The following is a 21,085-nucleotide window of genomic DNA, read 5'->3' on the forward strand; positions in this document are numbered from 1 at the left end:
ACATTTGCAAATACATGCGTAAGCCACAGAGCCCCGTCAAGGCACCTCATTATCTGTGGTCCTAACTCTAAATTCTGTGAGTCTCCAACAATGGAAGCACATGCATTTAATGGACAGGTGTAGGACAGATATACCTGAAGGGAGCCCACCCCTTCTTAAAGGCACAGGGGCACACTGAACACCCAGCCTATAGCACAATGGCAGCAAAGATGTCAGTGCGTTGCCTGGTCAATATAATCTATAACAAAAACAACTGGTTACTGTCCACACCTGTAACTGGCCTCTGCAGCAAGGAGCATTGGAAGGGCAATTGTGTTTTCTATTACTATGATTAATACTGAAACTAATTGACCTATGGTCACTTTTTTACTAAGTTGCCCTGTATTTCTATATACAGTGGGTACGGAAAGTATTCAGACCCCCTTAAATTTTTCACTCTTTGTTATATTGCAGCCATTTGCTAAAATCATTTAAGTTCATTCTTCTTCCTCTTCTTCCTACACATAGCACCCCATACTGACAGAAAAACACAGAATTGTTGACATTGTTGCAGATTTATTAAAAAATAAAAACTGAAATATCACATGGTCCTAAGTATTCAGACCCTTTGCTCAGTATTTAGTAGAAGCCCCCTTTTGATCTAATACAGCCAGGAGTCTTTTTGGGAAAGATGCAACAAGTCTTTCACACCTGGATTTGGGGATCCTCTGCCATTCCTCCTTGCAGATCCTCTCCAGTTCTGTCAGGTTGGATGGTAAACGTTGGTGGACAGCCATTTTTAGGTCTCTCCAGAGATGCTCAATTGGGTTTAAGTCAGGGCTCTGGCTGGGCCATTCAAGAACAGTCACGGAGTTGTTGTGAAGCCACTCCTTCGTTATTTTAGCTGTGTGCTTAGGGTCATTATCTTGTTGGAAGGTAAACCTTCGGCCCAGTCTGAGGTCCAGAGCACTCTGGAGAAGGTTTTTGTCCAGGATATCCCTGTACTTGGCCGCATTCATCTTTCCCTCGATTGCAACCAGTCGTCCTGTCCCTGCAGCTGAAAAACACCCCCACAGCATGATGCTGCCACCACCATGCTTCACTGTTGGGACTGTATTGGACAGGTGATGAGCAGTACCTGGTTTTCTCCACACATACCGCTTAGAATTAAGGCCAAAAAGTTCTATTTTGGTCTCATCAGACCAGAGAATCTTATTTCTCACCATCTTGGAGTCCTTCAGGTGTTTTTTTTAGCAAACTCCATGCGGGCTTTCATGTGTCTTACACTGAGGAGAGGCTTCCGTCGGGCCACTCTGCCATAAAGCCCCGACTGGTGGAGGGCTGCAGTGATGGTTGACTTTCTACAACTTTCTCCCATCTCCTGACTGCATCTCTGGAGCTCAGCCACAGTGATCTTTGGGTTCTTCTTTACCTCTCTCACCAAGGCTCTTCTCCCCCGATAGCTCAGTTTGGCCGGACGGCCAGCTCTAGGAAGGCTTCTGGTTGTCCCAAACGTGTTCCATTTGAGGATTATGGAGGCCACTGTGCTCTTAGGAACCTTAAGTGCAGCAGAAATATTTTTGTAACCTTGGCCAGATCTGTGCCTTTCCACAATTCTGTGTCTGAGCTCTTCAGGCAGTTCCTTTGACCTCATGATTCTCATGTGCTCTGACATGCATTGTGATCTGGAAGGTCTTATATAGACAGGTGTGTGGCTTTCCTAATCAAGTCCAATCAGTATAATCAAACACAGCTGGACTCAAATGAAGGTGTAGAACCATCTCAAGGATGATCAGAAGAAATGGAAAGCACCTGAGTTAAATATGAGTGTCACAGCAAAGGGTCTGAATACTTAGGACCATGTGATATTTCAGTTTTTCTTTTTTAATAAATCTGCAACAATGTCAACAATTCTGTGTTTTTCTGTCAGTATGGGGTGCTATGTGTACATTCATGAGGAAGAAGAATGAACTTAAATGATTTTAGCAAATGGCTGCAATATAACAAAGAGTGAAAAATTTAAGGGGGTCTGAATACTTTCCGTACCCACTGTACGTGATCAGGTCTGTATTGTTGGTAATCAGTAGGTCTAGTACCGCATCATTTCTTGTCGGTGCGTTCACCATGTGACCCATAAAATTGTCCTGCAAAACATTTAGGAACTGCCGAGCCTTGGCTGAATGCGCGGTTCCTTCTGCCCAGTCTATATCTGGATAATTAGTCTCCCATTATAATGACATTTCCCATCCTTGCTGCTAATCCAATCTGTGAAAGGAGGTCCGCCTCCCCCTCCTCCCTTTGGTTGGGGGGCCTATAGCATACGCCCAATATTACTTTCCCCATAGTGTCTTCACTTTGAAGTTCTACCCATAGAGATTCTACCTCATCCATAGCTCCATTATTATCATCCCTCATATTTACCTGTACATTATTCTTAATATACAGACATACCCCTCCCCCTTTTTTACCTTCTCTATCTCTGCGATAGTGGGAATACCCCTGAGTGGTCGCCAGCCAATCATCAGAGTGGTCAAACCAAGTCACTGTAATCCCCACAAAATCTAAGTCCTCCTCATACATCAGCAGCTCCAGCTCTCCCATCTTTTTGGCCAGGCCTCTAGCATTTGTGATAGTTTAAAATTCGTTAGAAAGGCTAGGTTACTTATTCCATCTTTATCTTTTAATAATTATTTTCTATCCATACTCAGAACATCAGTTTGGATGGATAATATTTTTCTTTAGATCCCTTCTCCTTAAATCTTTCAATCAGTATTTTGGATTGTGAGATGTAGTCATCCGTATTTTCGCAGTTGCGTCTAATCCGCATGAGTTGTCCCTTAGGGATCATGATTAGATATCGTGTACATGATTATATGGTATATACATAACCTTTCTTGAGGATATATATACATTTTTTGGTGGTTCGCCACTAATTATTTATGATTGCTTAATATGGGTATAGGTTTTTATGTTGTAGGGATACAGTATGCAGGGGCTTGTATCCCCTTTCTGTTTCCAGTAAGGATGGATGTGGATTGGATATCCTTCCGTGCGGCGGCTTGTATAAAAAGAGTGGAACTGACGTGTCCAATCACATGACCCCTTATGACATCAGACACCTCTGACGAAACGCATAGGGTTACGGGGTAACGTGACGAGTCATTTCCGTAGTTTGAAACGCAGGTGGAGCACAGTTGGCATCCCTGCTTGTTTTGTGAAGCTCCTATGCTATTTGTACACTGTAAGTTTTTTTTTTTTTAACTATATTTTATTTTAAATAAACTTGCGTTAATACACTATGGAAGCCTCTCCTCTTGTTCTTTTTGATGTGAGTCATCGTGGGGGTTCGTGTGGAGATGCAGGTTCCCTAGTTAAGCTCTATCTACCTTTTAATGTAGCTCTTTGCTATGGTCCCGGTGGAGAATTTGTGTCTGGTCTGAGGATCCCCTCACCGTGATATGTGAGATTTTATTTACCTCTGGTGAGTAGGTATTTATACCGATGGTGGATCTAGGCACAATACCTTTTGAAAATTCGGTAGGGAAAAGGGGTATGGCGCTGCCTATATATATATATATATATATATATATATATATATATATATATATATATATATATATATATATATACCACTCAGTATCTAAGAATGTGAACAATAAAGTGCAATATATGTGAACAATATATAAATAAATAAAGTGCAATGTGTAATGAGTGTCCCATCTGGGAATGGTGTATCCACACGTGACTAAAGGTATCAAAGTGCCAATACCTGGTAAGGTGTGCCTGATAGTGATTGGAAATCAACCAATCAACATATATATAAAAAAAAGACTATACAAAGTGATATCAAAGGTTGGTCCAGTATAAAAATTGTGAAAAAATTATTATAGTGATAATCCAATAGTGCTCCAATAAAAAACTTAATAGCATATGCAGAATAAAAAAATATAAAAAATCAGAGTGGTAAAAAATCCATATAAAGGTGTGTTAAAAATCCACTAGAGATGGTCCTCAACCAGGGTATGTTCACAAATTACAAACCATTATACTCTAAATATAGCGGTAATCCCAGAACCTCACAACAATAAAATAATCCTTGGCTAATTCAATAATATAGTCCATTAATAAAAACGGCAACAATCTTCAAAGATAAGGTGACTTCAGTGCAGGTGCTCAGAACTTATTGCAGTAAAAGGTGCTAGAACTCAGGTGCTCAATCTGTGCTCCCCGCACCCCTTGGACCGCACTCACCGGATTGAGTCACCCCTACAGGGGTACCAGGCATTCAGTAAATAGTATCCTGGGTCTCCCTCCGGTCCCACCGGGTCCTGTGTGTACGAGTACTATCCACTCACTGCCCCAGTCCTCCACTAGCAAGCAAGCAGGTTAAAATCGGCAGGTATTACAACAAAGTCCACGCACTTCCGGGACGCTGTGCGCTCCACGGACCGGATGTGCGTGTCAGCTGGTCGGATGTGACGCAATGACGCTCTACGCGTTTCGTCAGAATGACGTCTTCAGGAGTGTAAAAAAAAAAAAAATCTCAAGCGTATTTTTATTGGTTTACGCAAGTGTTATAGCATCTATAAACTATGGTGTAAATACTGGAATTTACGCAGCTTTTACTTTCTGACTGCCTGTCTCAATTCTTGAAGTGCTAAAATGGCATTGAAAAATTTTACTTAAAAAAAAAAATATATATATTTTTTTTTTACAAAAAGTTGTCATTGAAATGATATATTGCTCACGCATGCCATGGGTATATGTGTAATTACACCACAAAATATATTCTGCTGCTTCTACTGAGTACAGGAATACCACATGTGTGAGACTTTTTAGCAGCCTAGCTGTGTACGGGACCCCGTAAAACCAATCACCACCTTCAGAATTTCAAAGGGCGTAAATTTCTTATTGTACTTTCTCACTACCTATCACGGTTTCGGAGGCCCTTAAATGTCAAGATAGCACAACCCCCCCCCAAATGACCCAATTTTGCAAAGTAAACACCTCAAGCTATTTGCTGAGAGGCATGGTGAGTACATGGAATAGTTTATATTTTGCCACAAGTTTTGGGAATTTTTTTTTTAACACAAAGTTGTTACTAAATGATATATTGCTCACACATGCCATGGGTATATGTGAAATGACTCACCAAAATACATTCTGCTGCTTCTCCTGAGTATGGGGATACCCCATGTGTGAGACTTTTGGAAGTCTAGCCGCGTACAGGACATCAAAATCCAATCACCGCCTTCAGGCTTTTCAAGGGCGTAACTTGTTGATTTCACTCCTCACTACCTATCACGGGTTTCGGAGGCCATGAAATGCCAATACAGCCCCCCCAAATGACACCTTTTTGGAAAGTAGCTACCCTAAGCTATTTGCTGAGAGGCATGTTGGGTGTTTTGGAGATCTCACTTTTTGTCACAAAGTTTTGAAATTTGAAAAAGAGGAAAAAAAATGCATTTTCCTTTTTTTTTCTTCATTTTCCAAAATAAATGAGAGCTGCAAAATACTCACCATACATGTTAGCAAATACCCTGGGGTGTCTACTTTATGAAAAGGGGTAATTTGGGAGGGGGGGGGGGGGGTTTGTGCTATCTTGGCATTTCATGGCCTTCAAAACTGTGATCGGCAGTGAGGAGTGAAATCAACAATTTACGCCCTTAGAAAGCCTGAAGGTGGCGGTTGGTTTTCAGGGTCCTGTACGCGGCTAGACTGCCAAAAAGTCTCACGCATTGGGGGTATCCCCATACTCGGGAGAAGCAGCAGAATGTTTTTTCGTGTGTCATTTTAGATATATTCATGGCATGTGTGAGCAATATATCACTTAGTGACAATTTTGTGTAAAAAAAAAAAAAAAATTTCCCCGAAACTTGTGGCAAAATAGAAAATAATCCATGGACTCACCATGCCTCTCAGCAGATAGCTTGGAGAGTCCCCTGTCCCCTCCCACTGCTTGTAAAAACAGTCTAGCGGCTAATTATCCGCTAGGATCACTTTTACATGTAAGTCGACTGCTGGCTGTAAAAAAACGATACCAAGATGATGCCTAAATCTGCAGCATCATCCTGGTATAACCACTAAAAGTCCAGCAACATACCAGTACATTGCTGGTCCTTGTTTGGCATATATTGTAGGTTTTTTTTTTTGTTTTTTTTTCATGCAGCCTGTGGGCTGAACGAAAAAAAGAGAACCTAACAGATTCCTTCATCCACATCGATCGATGTAGATGAAGAAATCTCCACCAGAAAATGTCTAGTATACCCATCATTAGCCGCTCAAAACACCCAACCCACTTTCTAATGATGGGTATACATGACCAACGCCATGTATACCTATTTTTTTTTTTTAAACTGTGGTGGTGAAATTACCTCCTACAGCGCTGCCATCATAGATTTCCATAAATGCTGAGCGCAAACACTGTTTGTGTCAGAATATATATAAATTAGTGTGGCAGCTAATGGGTGTACCTGCAAGGCAAACTGGTTAATAGAACAGTAAACATAAAAAATTACATTGGTACCTGAAAAGTAAAAATTCGTAACCAATGAAAAACAGTAAAAGTAGAAAGAGCAGAGAAGGAACAGAAAAATAACTCAAACGACAACTATTTTTGGCTTTTTTGTTATGTTTTTTGTTCTTTTTTGTAATTTTCTTTTACACTTTTTTTTTACTTTTTTTTTTTTTGTTTTTCTTCAACTCAACTTAAAGTGGAGTTCCACCCAAATTTTATACTTGCCTCCATCTTCTCGCTCCGGGTCACCTGAAAAAGAAATGGATAATCGCATTTTTTTTTTACTTACCTCGTAGCGAAGAAAAAATACTTACCTTACTTCCTTCTTCCTCCTTCCTCGGCCGCGGCCCGTCGTCACTTCCTGGCTCTGCAATGATTCCTGGGAGCTGAACGTCATAGCTCCCAGGAATCATTGCGCCTGCACCGGCCCCGACGTCAGTTCCGGGGCGCGCGCGTCATCCCCTTCTAAACAGCTTCTGGGCATGCCCAGAAGCTGTGGAGGGATGACGCGCTCGCACCGGAAGTGACGGCGGGGCCGGCGCAGGGCATCGAGGGACCGAAGAAGGCGGAAGAGGACGCCGAAGAGGATCTCGCTGGCTTCAAGCTGCCCACATCTGAGATGGCAGCGCTGGACAAGACGTTTTCAAGGTAAGTATTTGTCCTAACAGGTAAGTGCAACCTGGGACAGATCAGAGGCTATCCATTGTGGAATGCACTAGCCCTGGGGTATTTAAAAAAAAAAAAAAAAAAAAAAAAATCCAGGGTGGAACTCCGCTTTAACGTTCCAGCTTGGGGTCTCTCAAAATGACGATAGTCATCGAACATCTTTCGAGACCCTGTGTAAGTGTGCCCTAGACTGTGCCATGCTGTACCCTAGGTTTATAATCCACTAGTGTGTGGTAGCGTTGGAAACATTCCCCCGATGCAGAGAACAGGTTGGTCAGGACAGAAGATGCAATAAGTGCGGGTGTCACGCCTAAATCCGCGCTTACTACAGACACGACCTCTTCTTTGGGGTGTTCTTTTGGCAGGGGTACTCGGGAGGACATGGAGAAAATGCCTCTCATGTAGCCGGCTCACTCCACCTGGTAGGGGGAAGTTGGGCAAGATCACCTCCTGGATACAGGTAGGCACTGATGATCTCTTCCTGGAATTGGAGGAAGGATCCAGTTCGTCCTGACGCTTTGTAGAGCACAAAAGCGTTCAGTAAAGCCAATTGGAATAAACAGACCCTTTTTTGTACCAGCGTCTGGCCTTCCAGGCAACTAAGTAAAGTGACAAAAGCTGGTCGTTCTCCAAAACACCAGTTGCCGTATGAATTTGGCCCGTCGTGTCTGCGTGAAGGGAGGACAGAATGAAAACATTCCGTGTATCCCTCCACTTCACTTCACTGCAAGCAATTTGTCAGTTTTCAAGCAGGATCTCTCCCCCCCGACTAAGTTGGGAATCTACAAGCCGTTGGGGGAAGCCCCAGTGATTAGGTCGCATGGTGCCACATGCGCACATTTGAAATTCGAGCAGGTGACTAAAACGTGGCATGCTTGAATAAAAATTGTCCACGTACAAATGGTACCCCTTTCCGAATAATGGTGACACCAAGCCCCAAACTATCTTGCCGCTGCTCCCTATGTAGTCTGGGCAGTTGGGGGACTCCACAGTGCTATCTTTACCCTTGCAAACACGAAAACTAACTGTATAGCCTGTGGCCCTGTCACCCAGCTTATTCTGCTTGACCCCGTATCTGGCACGCTTGCTGGGGAGAAACTGCTTGATAGCAAGGTGGCCAGAAAACTTAATCAGGGACTCCTCAACGCAGACAGCCTGTTGAGGGGTAAACAAGGCTGCAAAGCGCTGATTGAAGTGGTTTATGAGGGGCCTAATTTTGAGGAGCCGGTCATATCCAGGGTCTCCTCGAGGATGACAGAGTTCATTGTCACTGAAGTGCATGAATCGCAGAATTTGCTCATATCTCGCCCTGGGCATGCAAGCAGAGAACACGCGCATATGGTGAATTAAGTGGACCAATATAACCGCAATACTCTTTTTAGTAATGCCCATGTTGAGGGAAAAGCCCAAAAAAGTTTTGATCTCGGAAACCATTATAAGTTTCCAGCAGAATGGTCTGGCAAGGGGCGAATTTGTATTTGCGGCGATGAATAAATAAATTGCTTTGGTCCACAATAGATCTGTAAGGATCTTCCGTGAAAAACCGCTAAAAAATGAAGGGGAGTCAAATTGGCTGTTTCCACAAAATTGGAATTCTACAATTGTCTGTAGAATCTGGGGGCTGCCAATTAGGATATGCCAGCACATCAGGGAGGGCACTATTTGCTCTACGGGCCTGTCTTCGAATTCTCGGTGACTGCGGGCCACTACTTATGCTAGCTACCGCACCAGCTTCAACTGCACTTATGGGACTTGCCACGTCACCAAGTCTTACTGCGGTGCTGGTTTGTCTACGACCAGGGTGTACTAGGCCGCTGATGCTTGCCAGTTCTCCAGAAGTTTGAGCTGCACTAGTACCAACACTCTGCTGCATATGAGCACGCTGCGATCTCTGCACCTCAGCAACTCCAGAACGGGGTCGGGTACGCCTGACCTTAGCAGGGACCCCTCCGTCATCGGAGCTTTCTGTCAGGGAGCCACTGCTGTCTACAGGCTTGTATACTGACCCTGATTGTGCAAGTGAGGCTTCCCCATTGCTCTCATCTGACATGGTCAGTATGCTGTAGGCCTCTTCACTACTGTACCACCGTTTGGACATTTTAGCCACTAAATTTACAGGTACACTAGTGTGACTCGCATGTAAAAAAGCACCTGGTTGTCGAGAACTATTTGAAACGCTACAAAAAAAACCTGTTCGTGCTAGCAGGGATCAGGCTTGACTCTTAACGCAACAGTTTTGTTTACTGCACTTGCCTGGGTGGAGTGGGCTGGGCAGAGGGGCTAAATGCAGGTGCTGGCAGGTGTTGTGACTGATCCTGCTAATGCTGCGTTTTGGGAACCCTAAACTATTGGGGATGCTAGTATAGTTCTGATCAGATCAAAGCTATTGATCCGTTCAGATACTATACTAGTAATGGAGGTGTTTGTTTGGTGTGTGTGTGTGTGTGTGTGTGTGTGTGTGTGTGTGTGTTACTGGCAATCAAAAGGTTTAAATAACATTTCTAACTTTGCGGCGGGGATCTGCGCTGTCCCTAGACTGACGCTAACTAATAATAGTGATCAGAAAAAAAAGCTGTACACTATAAAAGTGACACTGTGATGGGGCAATGAAGAGGTTAACTGGGGGTGATCAGGGGGTTAAATCTTTATGGGGGGGGGGGGGCATGGCGGGTACCCTAAACCTACCTGGGACAGAAATGAACTCGCTAGCGCTAAATCAAGTCACAATCACACTTACAGAAATACAGAAAGCCGCTATATACCTAATATATACTGTGCAATGTGACGGGGGGGAAGGGGTTAACGGGTTGATCAGGGGGTTAAAACTTTATGTGGGGGGGGGGGGGGTGGCAGTTATCCTAAGCCTAAAAGTAAATGGTGGGTAGCGCTAAACCAAGTCACACTATTACAGAAATATAGAAAACTACTATATACTAATATATAGTGTGCAGTGTGTCAGGGGGTGTAGGGGTTAACTGGGGGGGGGGGGTGATTGGGGGTTAAATGTGCCTATCTACGTGTGTGTGTGTGTGTGTGTGTGTGTGTGTGTGTGTGTGTGTGTGTGTGTGCGCGCGCGCGCGCGCTTTGTGCAGTACTCACTTTTGATCCTCATTCTCTCACGCTGGAATCCAAAAAGGATTTGGGGAGGGAAGAGAGGATCTTTTCTATGCCTGTGTTTACATTACACAGGCACATCTAGGTCTTTAATTGGTCAAGACCGATCAGCGGGTCCAATGTCGGCGGAGCCATGCTGCCATTGTTCTGGGCCGACGTCATGACGGCGGGCCATTCATGCAGGGCAGGCGCGCGATCGTGTGCGTGCCGCCCTGCCCTGCACTGTCGGTGGCGGCGTGTCCCCGAGACACAGCGCGTCACCGGCAGGGGGGAAACAGCCAATGGGCATGGCTGTTTCCCACGTGATCGGCTATGATCTAATCACACAGCCGATCACAATAGTGCAGCCCAGAAGAAGACTGCGCGAACACAGCTAGTCACTGGCAGTAGTAAACATCCGATGACAGTGGCTGTTTACTACGTGATGGGCTGTGAACAGCCGTTCACAAATGTAAATACATACAGTCCTGAGCCCCCCCCCAATTGCACTTGTCACCCAACAGTCACCTCATCAGTGCCCAGAAATTGCCACCCATAAAGTGCACCTGTCACCAGAGACTGCCATCAGTACCACCATCGGTGACCATCATCGCCACTTGTCACCCCATCAGTGATCGTCACCTGTCGCCCCATCGGTCATCGTCACCTGTCGCCCCATCAGTGATCGTCGTCACCTGTCGCCCCATCAGTGATCGTCGTCACCTGTCGCCCCATCAGTGATCGTCGTCACCTGTCACCCCATCAGTGATCATCGTCACCTGTCACCCCATCAGTGATCGTCGTCACCTGTCACCCCATCAGTGATCGTCGTCACCTGTCACCCCATCAGTGATCGTCGTCACCTGTCACCCCATCAGTGATCGTCGTCACCTGTCACCCCATCAGTGATCGTCGTCACCTGTCACCCCATCAGTGATCGTCGTCACCTGTCACCCCATCAGTGATCGTCGTCACCTGTCACCCCATCAGTGATCGTCGTCACCTGTCACCCCATCAGTGATCGTCGTCACCTGTCACCCCATCAGTGATCGTCGTCACCTGTCACCCCATCAGTGATCGTCGTCACCTGTCACCCCATCAGTGATCGTCGTCACCTGTCACCCCATCAGTGATCGTCGTCACCTGTCACCCCATCAGTGATCGTCGTCACCTGTCGCCCCATCAGTGATCGTCGTCACCTGTCGCCCCCCATCGATCGTCTTCACCTATCACCCCATCAGTCAGACGCCTAGTACTTCCTGGGATTTTTGCCTTGTAGATATCTGTGCTCCAGGTTGCAAGACGGCTACCTGGTAGTCTGTTTACACCTTTGCCACATTTTCTAAGGTGGCTGTGCTGGCATCTGCAGATGCCTCTTTTGGCCGCAAAGATTTTTTGCTGGCTGCTGTCTGGAGGGCTTTTGGCCTTCCTTGAGGGTGTTTACTGTTTATTTCAGGTGGGTCTCATCTTTTGTTCTGCTGAGTCCTATGTTGCCTGGTTGGCTATGTTTAGACTCGGGGACTTGTTCTTTTCTGCTGTTCCCACCCTTCATTTTATGGCACTGCTTTGGGACGTCCCTACTGATATGGATCAGAGAACTGCGTCCGTCAATGAACGATAGAGAAAACTGGATTTTTGACTTACCGTAAAATCCTTTTCTCTTAGGTTCATTGAAGGGTGCAGTACCCGCCCTTCTATTTTGAGTTGGATTGGTGTTCCTTTGACACTGCTTTGATACAAAACTGACATCCTATGCAGGAAGAGAGAGGTTGTACCCTCCGGAACTTTTTTCTGCCTAGTGTCCTACTCCTGTAGGGGTTCAGTATAACCCTACCGATATATGGATCAGAGAACTGCATCAGTCAATGAACCGAAGAGAAAAGGATTTTACGGTAAGTCAAAAATCCAGTTTTCCCAACGCACATAGCGTTTTGCTTTTAGGCCAAAATTCAATTTTGGTCTCATCTGAGCAGAGAATCTTCTTCCACATGTTTACGGTGTCCCCCATATGGCTTCTCGCAAACTGTAAATGGGATGACTTTTAGCTTTCTTTGAACAATGGCTTTCTTCTTGCCACACTTCCATAAAGGCCAGATTTTTGGAGTGTGTGACTAATGGTTTCCTATGGACCGATTCTCCCACCTGAGCTGTGGCTCTCTGCAGCTCCTCCAGAGTTATCGTGAACCTCTTTGTTGCATCTCTTTGCCTTGCTCTCCTTGCCTTGCCTCTCAGTTTAGGTGGATGGCCAGTTCTTGCTAAGTTTGCAGTTGTCATACTATTTCCATTTTTTGGATGATGTTGAAATTTCTGTTAAAAGTTTTTGAATGAAATACAACATATAAGCCTCGGTTCACACTAGGGCGACCTGGTCGCCTCACAGGTCGCCGCAGGTCGCCTCCCATAGGGAAGCTACGGACCCGTTCTAATCGGAGCGACACAAGTCACTCCGACCTAGAAAAAGGGTCCGGAGCTTCTTTGGGGCGACCAGGAGGCGACCGCCATAGACTTCAATGTTATGAAGTCCGTGGCGGCCGCTCCGAGGTCGCGGCGCGCTGCTCGCACCGCGATCTTGGAGGTCGCCCCTGAAAGTAGCGTCGCGCTAGTGTGAACCGGCGCTAACACAACACATTGCCACACAGGGCAAACACATAAAAAGAAACAAGTGACAACAGGATAAATACGGGCCAGCCCATTTTTGGATGATGGATTGAACAGTGCTCCATGAGATGTACAAAGCTTGGGATATTTTCTTATAACCGAACTCTGCTTTAAACCTCTCCACAACTTTATCCCTGACCTGTCTGGTGTGTTCCTTGGCCTTCGTGATGCTCTGTTCACTTAAGGTTCTCCATGAAACCTCTTAGGGCTTCACAGAACAGCTGAATTTATATTAAGATGTAATTACACACAGGTGGACTCCATTTACTAATTAGGTGACTTCTAAAGGCAATTGGCTCCACTGGATTTTAGTTGAGGGTATCAGATTAATGGAGGCTTAATACAAATGCATGACATACTTTCCAAATATTTATTTGTAAAAAAATTTTTTTAAGTACATTCAAAATTTTCTATCCACTTCACAATGGTGTGCCATTTTGTGTTGGTCTATCACAGTGATGGTGAACTTTGGCACCCCAGATGTTTTGGAACTACATTTCCCATGATGCTCATGCATTCTGTAGTGTAGTTGAGCATCATGGGAAATGTAGTTCCAAAACATCTGGGGTGCCAAGGTTCACCATCACTGGAAAATCCCAATAAAATACATTTGTTTTTATTTGTAACATGACAAAACGTGGACATTTTCACGGGATATGAATACTTTTTCAAGGCACTGTACGTGTGCTACTTACTAATTTCTTTTTTTATTTTGCCCCCTATAGTTCTCACTAAACCCAGTGACTGCATTTTTCCCTATGATCACAAAGAAGCAATGAAGCGAAAGGTATTGATTTGTCTTTTTCCTTGGTTTTACTATTTTTCTTGATTTTAAAAATTCAAAATCCCTTATGAAGGCCTATGCACAAATGTAACTTTGCCATATATGCATTTCATCTTTTAGAATGTAAACATTGAAATTGCATCGACAGAAAGGACTCTCTTAGGCTTTTTCCTTGCCAAAGTACACAAAATTGACCCAGATGTTATAGTGGTGAGTATAAACGTATCAATTTCGCTTTAGCAGTTTTCAATAGTTTTGTCATTAGCAGAAAGCTTTTTATACCAATAAATTCCTTAAAAATGTTGGAATTAAAGTTTTTTTTGGTCTTTGGTGGGTACACAAATTAAAGCTGAACTCTTTTAAGTTATAGATTTTTACCAAAGTTCCTTTCCCTATGCACTATTTAAACATGCATTTATATTTTTTTTAAAATGTTAAAAAGGGCATGGACTTGGTACAGTAATTGACATTGCAGCTAGGGATGGCACGATTGAGTCAAAGTAAGGGGAGCTCTCCAGCGCAGGAGTGGAGGTGGGTGTCTCGGGGGGGGGGGGGGGGGGTGTGATCTGAAGCTATATATTGGTTTTAGGGCAGTGTCTCTCATCGAGTTGCAATGTCTTTGAAAAAGTATTTTCAGTCTTGAGGCACCCCTGTCTAAGACTTTGTTTAACCACTTAAGCCCCGGAAGATTTTACCCCCTTCCTGACCAGGGGGTTTTTTGCTTTTTTTTTTTTTTTTTTTTTACTGCTTGACTTTAACGGACAATTGCGAGGTCTTGCGACGCTGTACATAAACTAATTTCACGAGCTTTCTTTTGGTGGTATTTGATCACCTGTGTGATTCTTTGATCATGCGCTATAAACAAAAAAAGAGCGTAATTTTTGCAAAAATAACTATTTTTCACTTTTTTTTATATGAAATTCCCCCCCAAAAAAATGTAAAAATTAACATTTTAACATTTTCGGCCAATTTGTTTTATGCTACATATGTTTAGTAAAAAAAATCGCAAAAAGCGTATTTTGATTGGTTTGCGCAAAAGTTATTGCGTTTACTAACAAAGGGAAAGATTTTTGTCATTTTTGGTGTTTTTTTTTTTTGGTGAGTAATGGCGGCTATCTGCGTTTTTTTTTTTTTTTTTTACTTCGACATTGCGGCGGACAGATCGCACCCTTGATTGACATTTTTGACACTTTTGGGGGTACCAGTGACATTACTGCAGTAATCAGTGCTATACATATGCACTGTTACTGTAAAAATGACACTGGCAGGGAAGGGGTTAACTGTATTGGATAGGGAGGGGTTAAGTGTGTCCTAGGGGCGTGTTTCTAACTGTAGTGGGACAGGTCTCCTAGTGTAAAAACAGAGATCAACGGTTCTACATAGTAGAACCGTCTGATCTGCATTTTTACACAGGCGAGAATGACAGGCGGCTTGTTTGCATAAGCCGCTCTGCCTTTCTCCCGCTGTACCGACGGTCGTAGTGTGACCGGCGGACATCGGGTCCGCCGGTCACACGCCCACACTCCTCCCTGAGCGAGCGCTCGCCCGCTATTGGCTCAAATCCCAGTGACAGGCAAGTGACGTAGATCTACGTCACTCTGCCTGGCCGGGGCTAACTGCCGCAGTAAATATACTGTGCTCAGTCGGCAACCGGTTAAATTACTGTCATTTTGGAACATGAACAAAATTGCGTGCGTTCCCAACACACAGACAAATGTGCTGGTCTTTACCAGATCTTCAGGGAGGCCATTAATTCTTTATAGTATCCCCCAAGCATTGGCAAATGCAGTGCTTTTTCGGTGCAGCGCGATAAAAAAAAAAAAACGGTTGGACGACTTTCCCTGTGTTTCTGCATGAAATGAATGGCTTCCCCCTACACGCAACACAGTCGTACAGATGTGAAGTAAGGGCTCTTTGAAATATGAGGCTGGGGAATGGAAAAACCACGCAATTGAGCTGCATTTTTACCACTCCAAACTACTCCTTTAGCTGCTGAGACAGCAGCCATGGATGTACACATGCTCTGGTCTCGGCGGGAAGTCTTTATCCAGGTTAATGGGGCTGTGCTGCAGCTGCCTTATGCATTAGGGTGGTTAAAACGGGCATTAAGGCAACCTCCCCTCTTAACCGCCTGTTGGATTCCTCTGAAAAGCAATCAGTGATTATGAGCATCAGTCCAGTGCACCTGCTGCCATTTTCCTGTACCCCAGTTCCTATGTGGCTAAGTGACTCAACTATACACACAAGCATAGGAACCGGGGTGCAGAAAAAAGACAGCAGGTGCTCTGGACTGAGTCAAAATTTGAAATATTTGGCTGTAGCAGGAGGCGGTTTGTTCACAAAGTGCTGGAGAGCGGTACAATAATGTTTGCAGGCAACAGTAAAGCATGGGGGGAGGTACCTTGAAAGTATGGAACTCTATTTCTGTAAATGAAGTTGAGATTTGGTCAGAATTAATGGAGTTATCATTTGAGAAATGCAGGCAGATAATTATCCATCATTCTATACCATCAGGGAGCTGTGTGATTGGCCCCGAATGTATTCTGTAGCAGGGCAAGACCCCAAACATCGATCCAATTTTATTAAGAACTCTCTTCAGTGTAAAGGCAAACAAGGAGTCCTAAAAGTGATACTTTCAGTTACTTAGTCAGTCTGGGATTACATGAAGACTCAGAAGGATTTGTTGCAGCCTACATCCACAGAAGATCTATGGTTTGTTCTCAAAGATGTTTAGAACCACCTACCTGTCGAGTTCCTAAAAATACCATGTGCAAGTGTACCTAGAAAAAACAATGCGGTTTTAAAGGAGAAGGGTGGTCACACTAAATATTGATTTGATTTGGATTTCTCTTCTGTTCATTTACTTTCCATTTTGTTAATTGATTAAATTAAACTATTAACACTTCTATTCTTGAAAGCAGTCTACTTCATTTGCAGCATTTTTACACACTTGCCTAAAATTTTTGTACTGTATCTGTAAATGTAATTTCCATTTATACTTTGTCATTTCTTTGCCCTTTTCTAGTCTGTAGCCTTTCATTTTATAAAATGTTTGTTCTAACACTGCTGTCCTCTTTGTTCATAGGGTCATGATATATATGGATTTGACTTGGAAGTCTTACTACAAAGGATTAATTTATGTAAGGTTCCATTCTGGTCCAAGATAGGACGACTGAGGCGCTCAACTATGCCAAAGCTTGGGGTAAGTTTTTGCAGAGCTTGTTGCCTCAGTGGATAGCTGCTTCCCCCCGCCCCCCCTTATGATTGAGGGGGACAGCTTTATATTAAAGTGGTTCTAAAAGCAGAAGCTTTTTTTTACTGTAACGTGTTCTACAACCCCAGTTCCAAATAATTTTAAAATCGAAGTGTAATATCAACATAAAAACTAATACCATCAACTCCTAAAATTTGAAAACCTATTAAATGTTTAAACTGAGAAAACTTAAAATTTTTAAGAATTGTACCATTTTGCCCTATCCAAAAAGTGAGACAGGGCAACAAAAAGCTGGCAAAGTGGTACTAGAAAGAGCTGGAATTACATTTAACAAATAATTGGCAACAGGTCTGTAACATAAGGTATAAAAAGCGTATCACCGAGTCAGTGTCTCAGAAGTAAAGATGGGCAGAGGTTCACCAGTCTGTAAAAAAAAATGCTTCTCAAAATTGTCGGACAGTTTCAGAATAACGTTAATGTAAAATTGCAAATAGTTTAACAACTTGCTGACCGCCGCCCGACTATATACGGCGCCGGTCAGGCCCTCCCAGGCAAAGTGATGTACCGATACGTCACTAGCCCGGGAGCCAATAGGGGGCGAGTGCGCGCCTCCGGAGGCGCACTCCCGCCCCCGCTCGTACCCGCGATGTCCGCCGGTCACTCGCGATCGTCGGGTGGAGAGGGAGAAAGGCAGGTGGCTAATGTAAACAAAGCTGCCTGTCATTCTTCCCTGTGTAAAAGCACAGATCATACGGTCCTGCTATGTAGGACCGTTGATCTGTGCTGTTACACACACACAGCCACATCCAATCACAGTTAGAAGCACGCCCCTAGGAACACTCTTAACCCCTCCCTCTCCAATAAAGTTAACCCCTTCCCTCCCAGTGTCATTTTTACAGTAACAGTGCATATGTATAGCACTGATTACTGTAGGAATGTCACTGGTACCCCCAAAAGTGTCAATGTCAGTCAAGGGTCCGATCTGTCCGCCGCAATGTCTCAGTCCCGCAAAAAAAATTGCAGATCGCCGCCATTACTCGTTTAAAAAAAAAAAAATATGACAAAAATCTTTCCCTTAGTTAGTAAACGCAATAACTTTTGCGCAAACCAATCAAAATATGCTTTTTGCGATTTTTTTTTTTTTTTTTTTTTTATTTACCAAACATATGTAGCAGAAAACAAATTGGCCTAAAATGTTAAAAAATTTTAATTTTTACATTTTTTTTGGGGGGAATTTCATATAAAAAATGTGAAAAATATTGTTGTTTTTGCAAAATTGTCGCTTCTTTTGTTTATAGCGCATGATCAAAAAAATCGCACAGGTGATCAAATACCACCAAAAGAAAGCTCTGTTTGTGGGAAAAAAAGGACGTCAATTTCATTTGGGTACAGCGTCGCACGACCACGCAATTGTCCGTTGAAGTCACGCAGTGCCGAATCGCAAAATAGGCCCTGGTCAGGAAGGGGGTAAAATCTTCCGGGGCTTAAGTGGTTAAATATATCCTCATCGGTACAGAATATCAAGATTCCAAAAATCTGGAACAATCTTTGTGCACAAGGGTCAATTCCGAAACGCAATACTGGATGCCTGTAGTCTTTGGGCTCTTAGATGGCACTGCATTAAAAACAGGCACAATTCTGTGATGGGCATCACTGCATGGGCTCAGGAATACTTAAGTTCTCTATTGTAAATATGGGTTTGAGATTTGCAAATCATTACATCCGGTTTTTATGTAGATATTACACATCCCAACTTTTTTAGAATTGGAGTTGTATGCATTAAAGTGGTTGTAAAGGCTGAAGGTTTTTTACCTTCACGCATTCTATGCATGAAGGTAAAAAAACTTCACTGTACATCTCCCTCTTCAGCCCCCTAATACTTACCTGAACCCCATCTCTATCCAGCGATTTCCACAAGTCCCTCGGCTCCCTCCTGATTGGCTGAGACACAGTTCGGCTCCCTCCTGAAATTGCTCCTGCTGCTGTCAGTCAGTTAGCCAATCAGGGGAGAGGGGGCGGTGCCGATAGCAGCTCCATGTCTGAATGGATACATAGAGCTGCAGCTCCGCTTGGCTGCCCCCATAGCAAGCTACTTGCTGTGTGGGTACTCAACAGGGGGGGCAGCAGCAGTGAAGAGGGACACGATAGGAGGAGGATCTGGGCTGCCCTGTGCAAAACTAACTGCACAGAGCAGGTAAGTATAATAATTTTTAACCACTTCTGGACCGGAAGATTTTCCCCCTTAATTACCTGGCCACTTTGTTCAATTTGACACTGCGTGAATTTAACGGACTATTGCGTGATCATGCAATGCTGTACCCAATCGAAATGTACGTCCTTTTCTTCCCACAAATAAAGCTTTCTTTTGGTGGTATTTGATCACCTCTGTGCTTTATTTTTTGCGATAATAAAAAAAGAGCAAAAATTTTGAGAAAAAAAATGACTTTTTCTACTTATAAAAAATATCCAATATACTCAATATTTGTCATATATATTTAGGCCAAAATGTATTTAACTACATGTTTTTGACAAAAAAAAATCTCAATAAGCATATTTCTCTGTCGCTCATTGACAGACGTAGTCCTCGTTGATTAATAACAACTCGGGTTATACTGCCCTCTACAGGAGTAGGACTAGACAGGAAAGAAATCGTTCTGGCCACACCCTAGGGGCAGTCCCAGAGGGTATATCCTCTCACTTCCTGCTACAGCAAATCAGTTTTTTTCTGTCTAGTTAGGAGTAAGGACCTAGATGCCTTGCTAGGATCTTCGGTCCTGGCAGGATTTTTTTCTTAGATTTTTTTTTAGACCGCTTTTTTCTCCAGTTTTCCTGTGAGATCTTCAAGCAAGCAAGCTGTAACTGGGCGACGGGCTGTATGTTGAGATCCAGTGGTCACCCCAGTTCAGCCTATGAGCGCGTGCAGGCCATAGCTCCGCGCTGGGTCGGCCGCGACATAGTCCCACTGGACGGGGACTGACCCTGCGAGTTAAACGTCTCGCCGAAACGCCAATGACCAAGAGTCACGGCGTCCGTACTGGTCGACAGCCCCCCCACCCCGGTGGAGAGGGGTTCTGTCAGGAGTGGCGCCCGCCTGGTTCCGGTATGGTGAGTAGTATGTTCCCCCTTTCCCCCTGACGGGTTTGTGGTGAACGCGGGCCCCTCTCTCGAATGGTAGGATGGGTTTCCCCTCTATCCTAGAACAGGTCACAGATCCCCCTATTTGAGTGTGATTTTTGTGAACAGAAACCAGGAGGCTTGGTTTGGGAGCTGACTATCTACTGTCATTTTAAAACTGTAAAGGTGACTGAAGTCAGTGGCAGTACTAGAATGGGCATTACTAATGAAGCAAGAGGTATCTTACCTGTCAGAGGTGTTCACAGGGCGATGCCTATGCCTGAATCACTGCAGTCCAGATCGCCATTCCTCCAGCAAGGGCAGAGAGCTGCCTTCTGACGGCCCACGGACCGCATGCGGCCCGCCAGGGTCCGGGACCGCCAGCCAGGCTTATCACCATCAGGGTGAAGGTTCTGGGGCTGAGATACTCCCGCAGGCGAACATAGAATCCTGTACAGGCCGCCACCATTGTCTGGCAGATCGCACGAGGCCGCCATATTGGCGTAGCCTCGTGTCGTCAGCATGGGGGCGGCCATGTTTGAGGTGACCAAACACCTCGTGGAGCCAGGGGGAGGCGCCGGAAGGCGTGTTAAGTGGCGGAGCCGCCTCCTTTACCCAGGAAAATAGGCCAAAGACTTCCTGTCTGTAACAGGACAGCACTGAGCAAGCTGATAGAAAACTTCTGTGCATCAGGGATGAGCCTTGGGGTCTCTCTCTCTCTCTCTGGGGTCCAAAAAGGCAGGTAACACTGAGGGGCGCTGTTGCGCTGGGGGATTACAAAAAAAAAAAAAAAAGTTTTTTACTTTGTCATTTTTTTGTCGCTGGCAAATGTCTTGTATAATCATTGACTCTGCCGCATAGGTATCCCCACCTGATCCCCTCAAGGTGGCTGCAGGACCCTCCAGTACCTCACTTGTTTTTAATGCATTTTCGGCAGTTTTGGAGTCTTTGGTATCCCGGGTGGAGGTGGCCTGTCAGGGGGTCAAGAAGTGACCCCCGCCTACCCCTATTTTTTATCTGATACTTCAGATACGGATTCGGAGCTGGTCAATGCAGCTGC

The 21,085-nt window shown here is 44.4% G+C and overlaps 1 protein-coding gene across 1 annotated transcript in view; it reads left to right on the top strand.

Moving 5' to 3' along the window:
* Positions 1 to 21,085, top strand: part of POLA1 (DNA polymerase alpha 1, catalytic subunit) — a 1,022,539-nt gene that overhangs the window by 228,138 nt on the left and 773,316 nt on the right. The window contains exons 17-19 of the mRNA XM_082247055.1: positions 13,639 to 13,700; positions 13,818 to 13,907; positions 16,783 to 16,899. Of these exons, the coding sequence (XP_082103181.1) occupies positions 13,639 to 13,700; positions 13,818 to 13,907; positions 16,783 to 16,899 (269 nt within the window). The remainder of the gene's footprint in view (positions 1 to 13,638; positions 13,701 to 13,817; positions 13,908 to 16,782; positions 16,900 to 21,085) is intronic.

Source organism: Pelophylax lessonae, assembly GCF_965119305.1.
Source record: "Pelophylax lessonae genome assembly, chromosome: 2".
Lineage (NCBI taxonomy): Eukaryota > Metazoa > Chordata > Amphibia > Anura > Ranidae > Pelophylax > Pelophylax lessonae.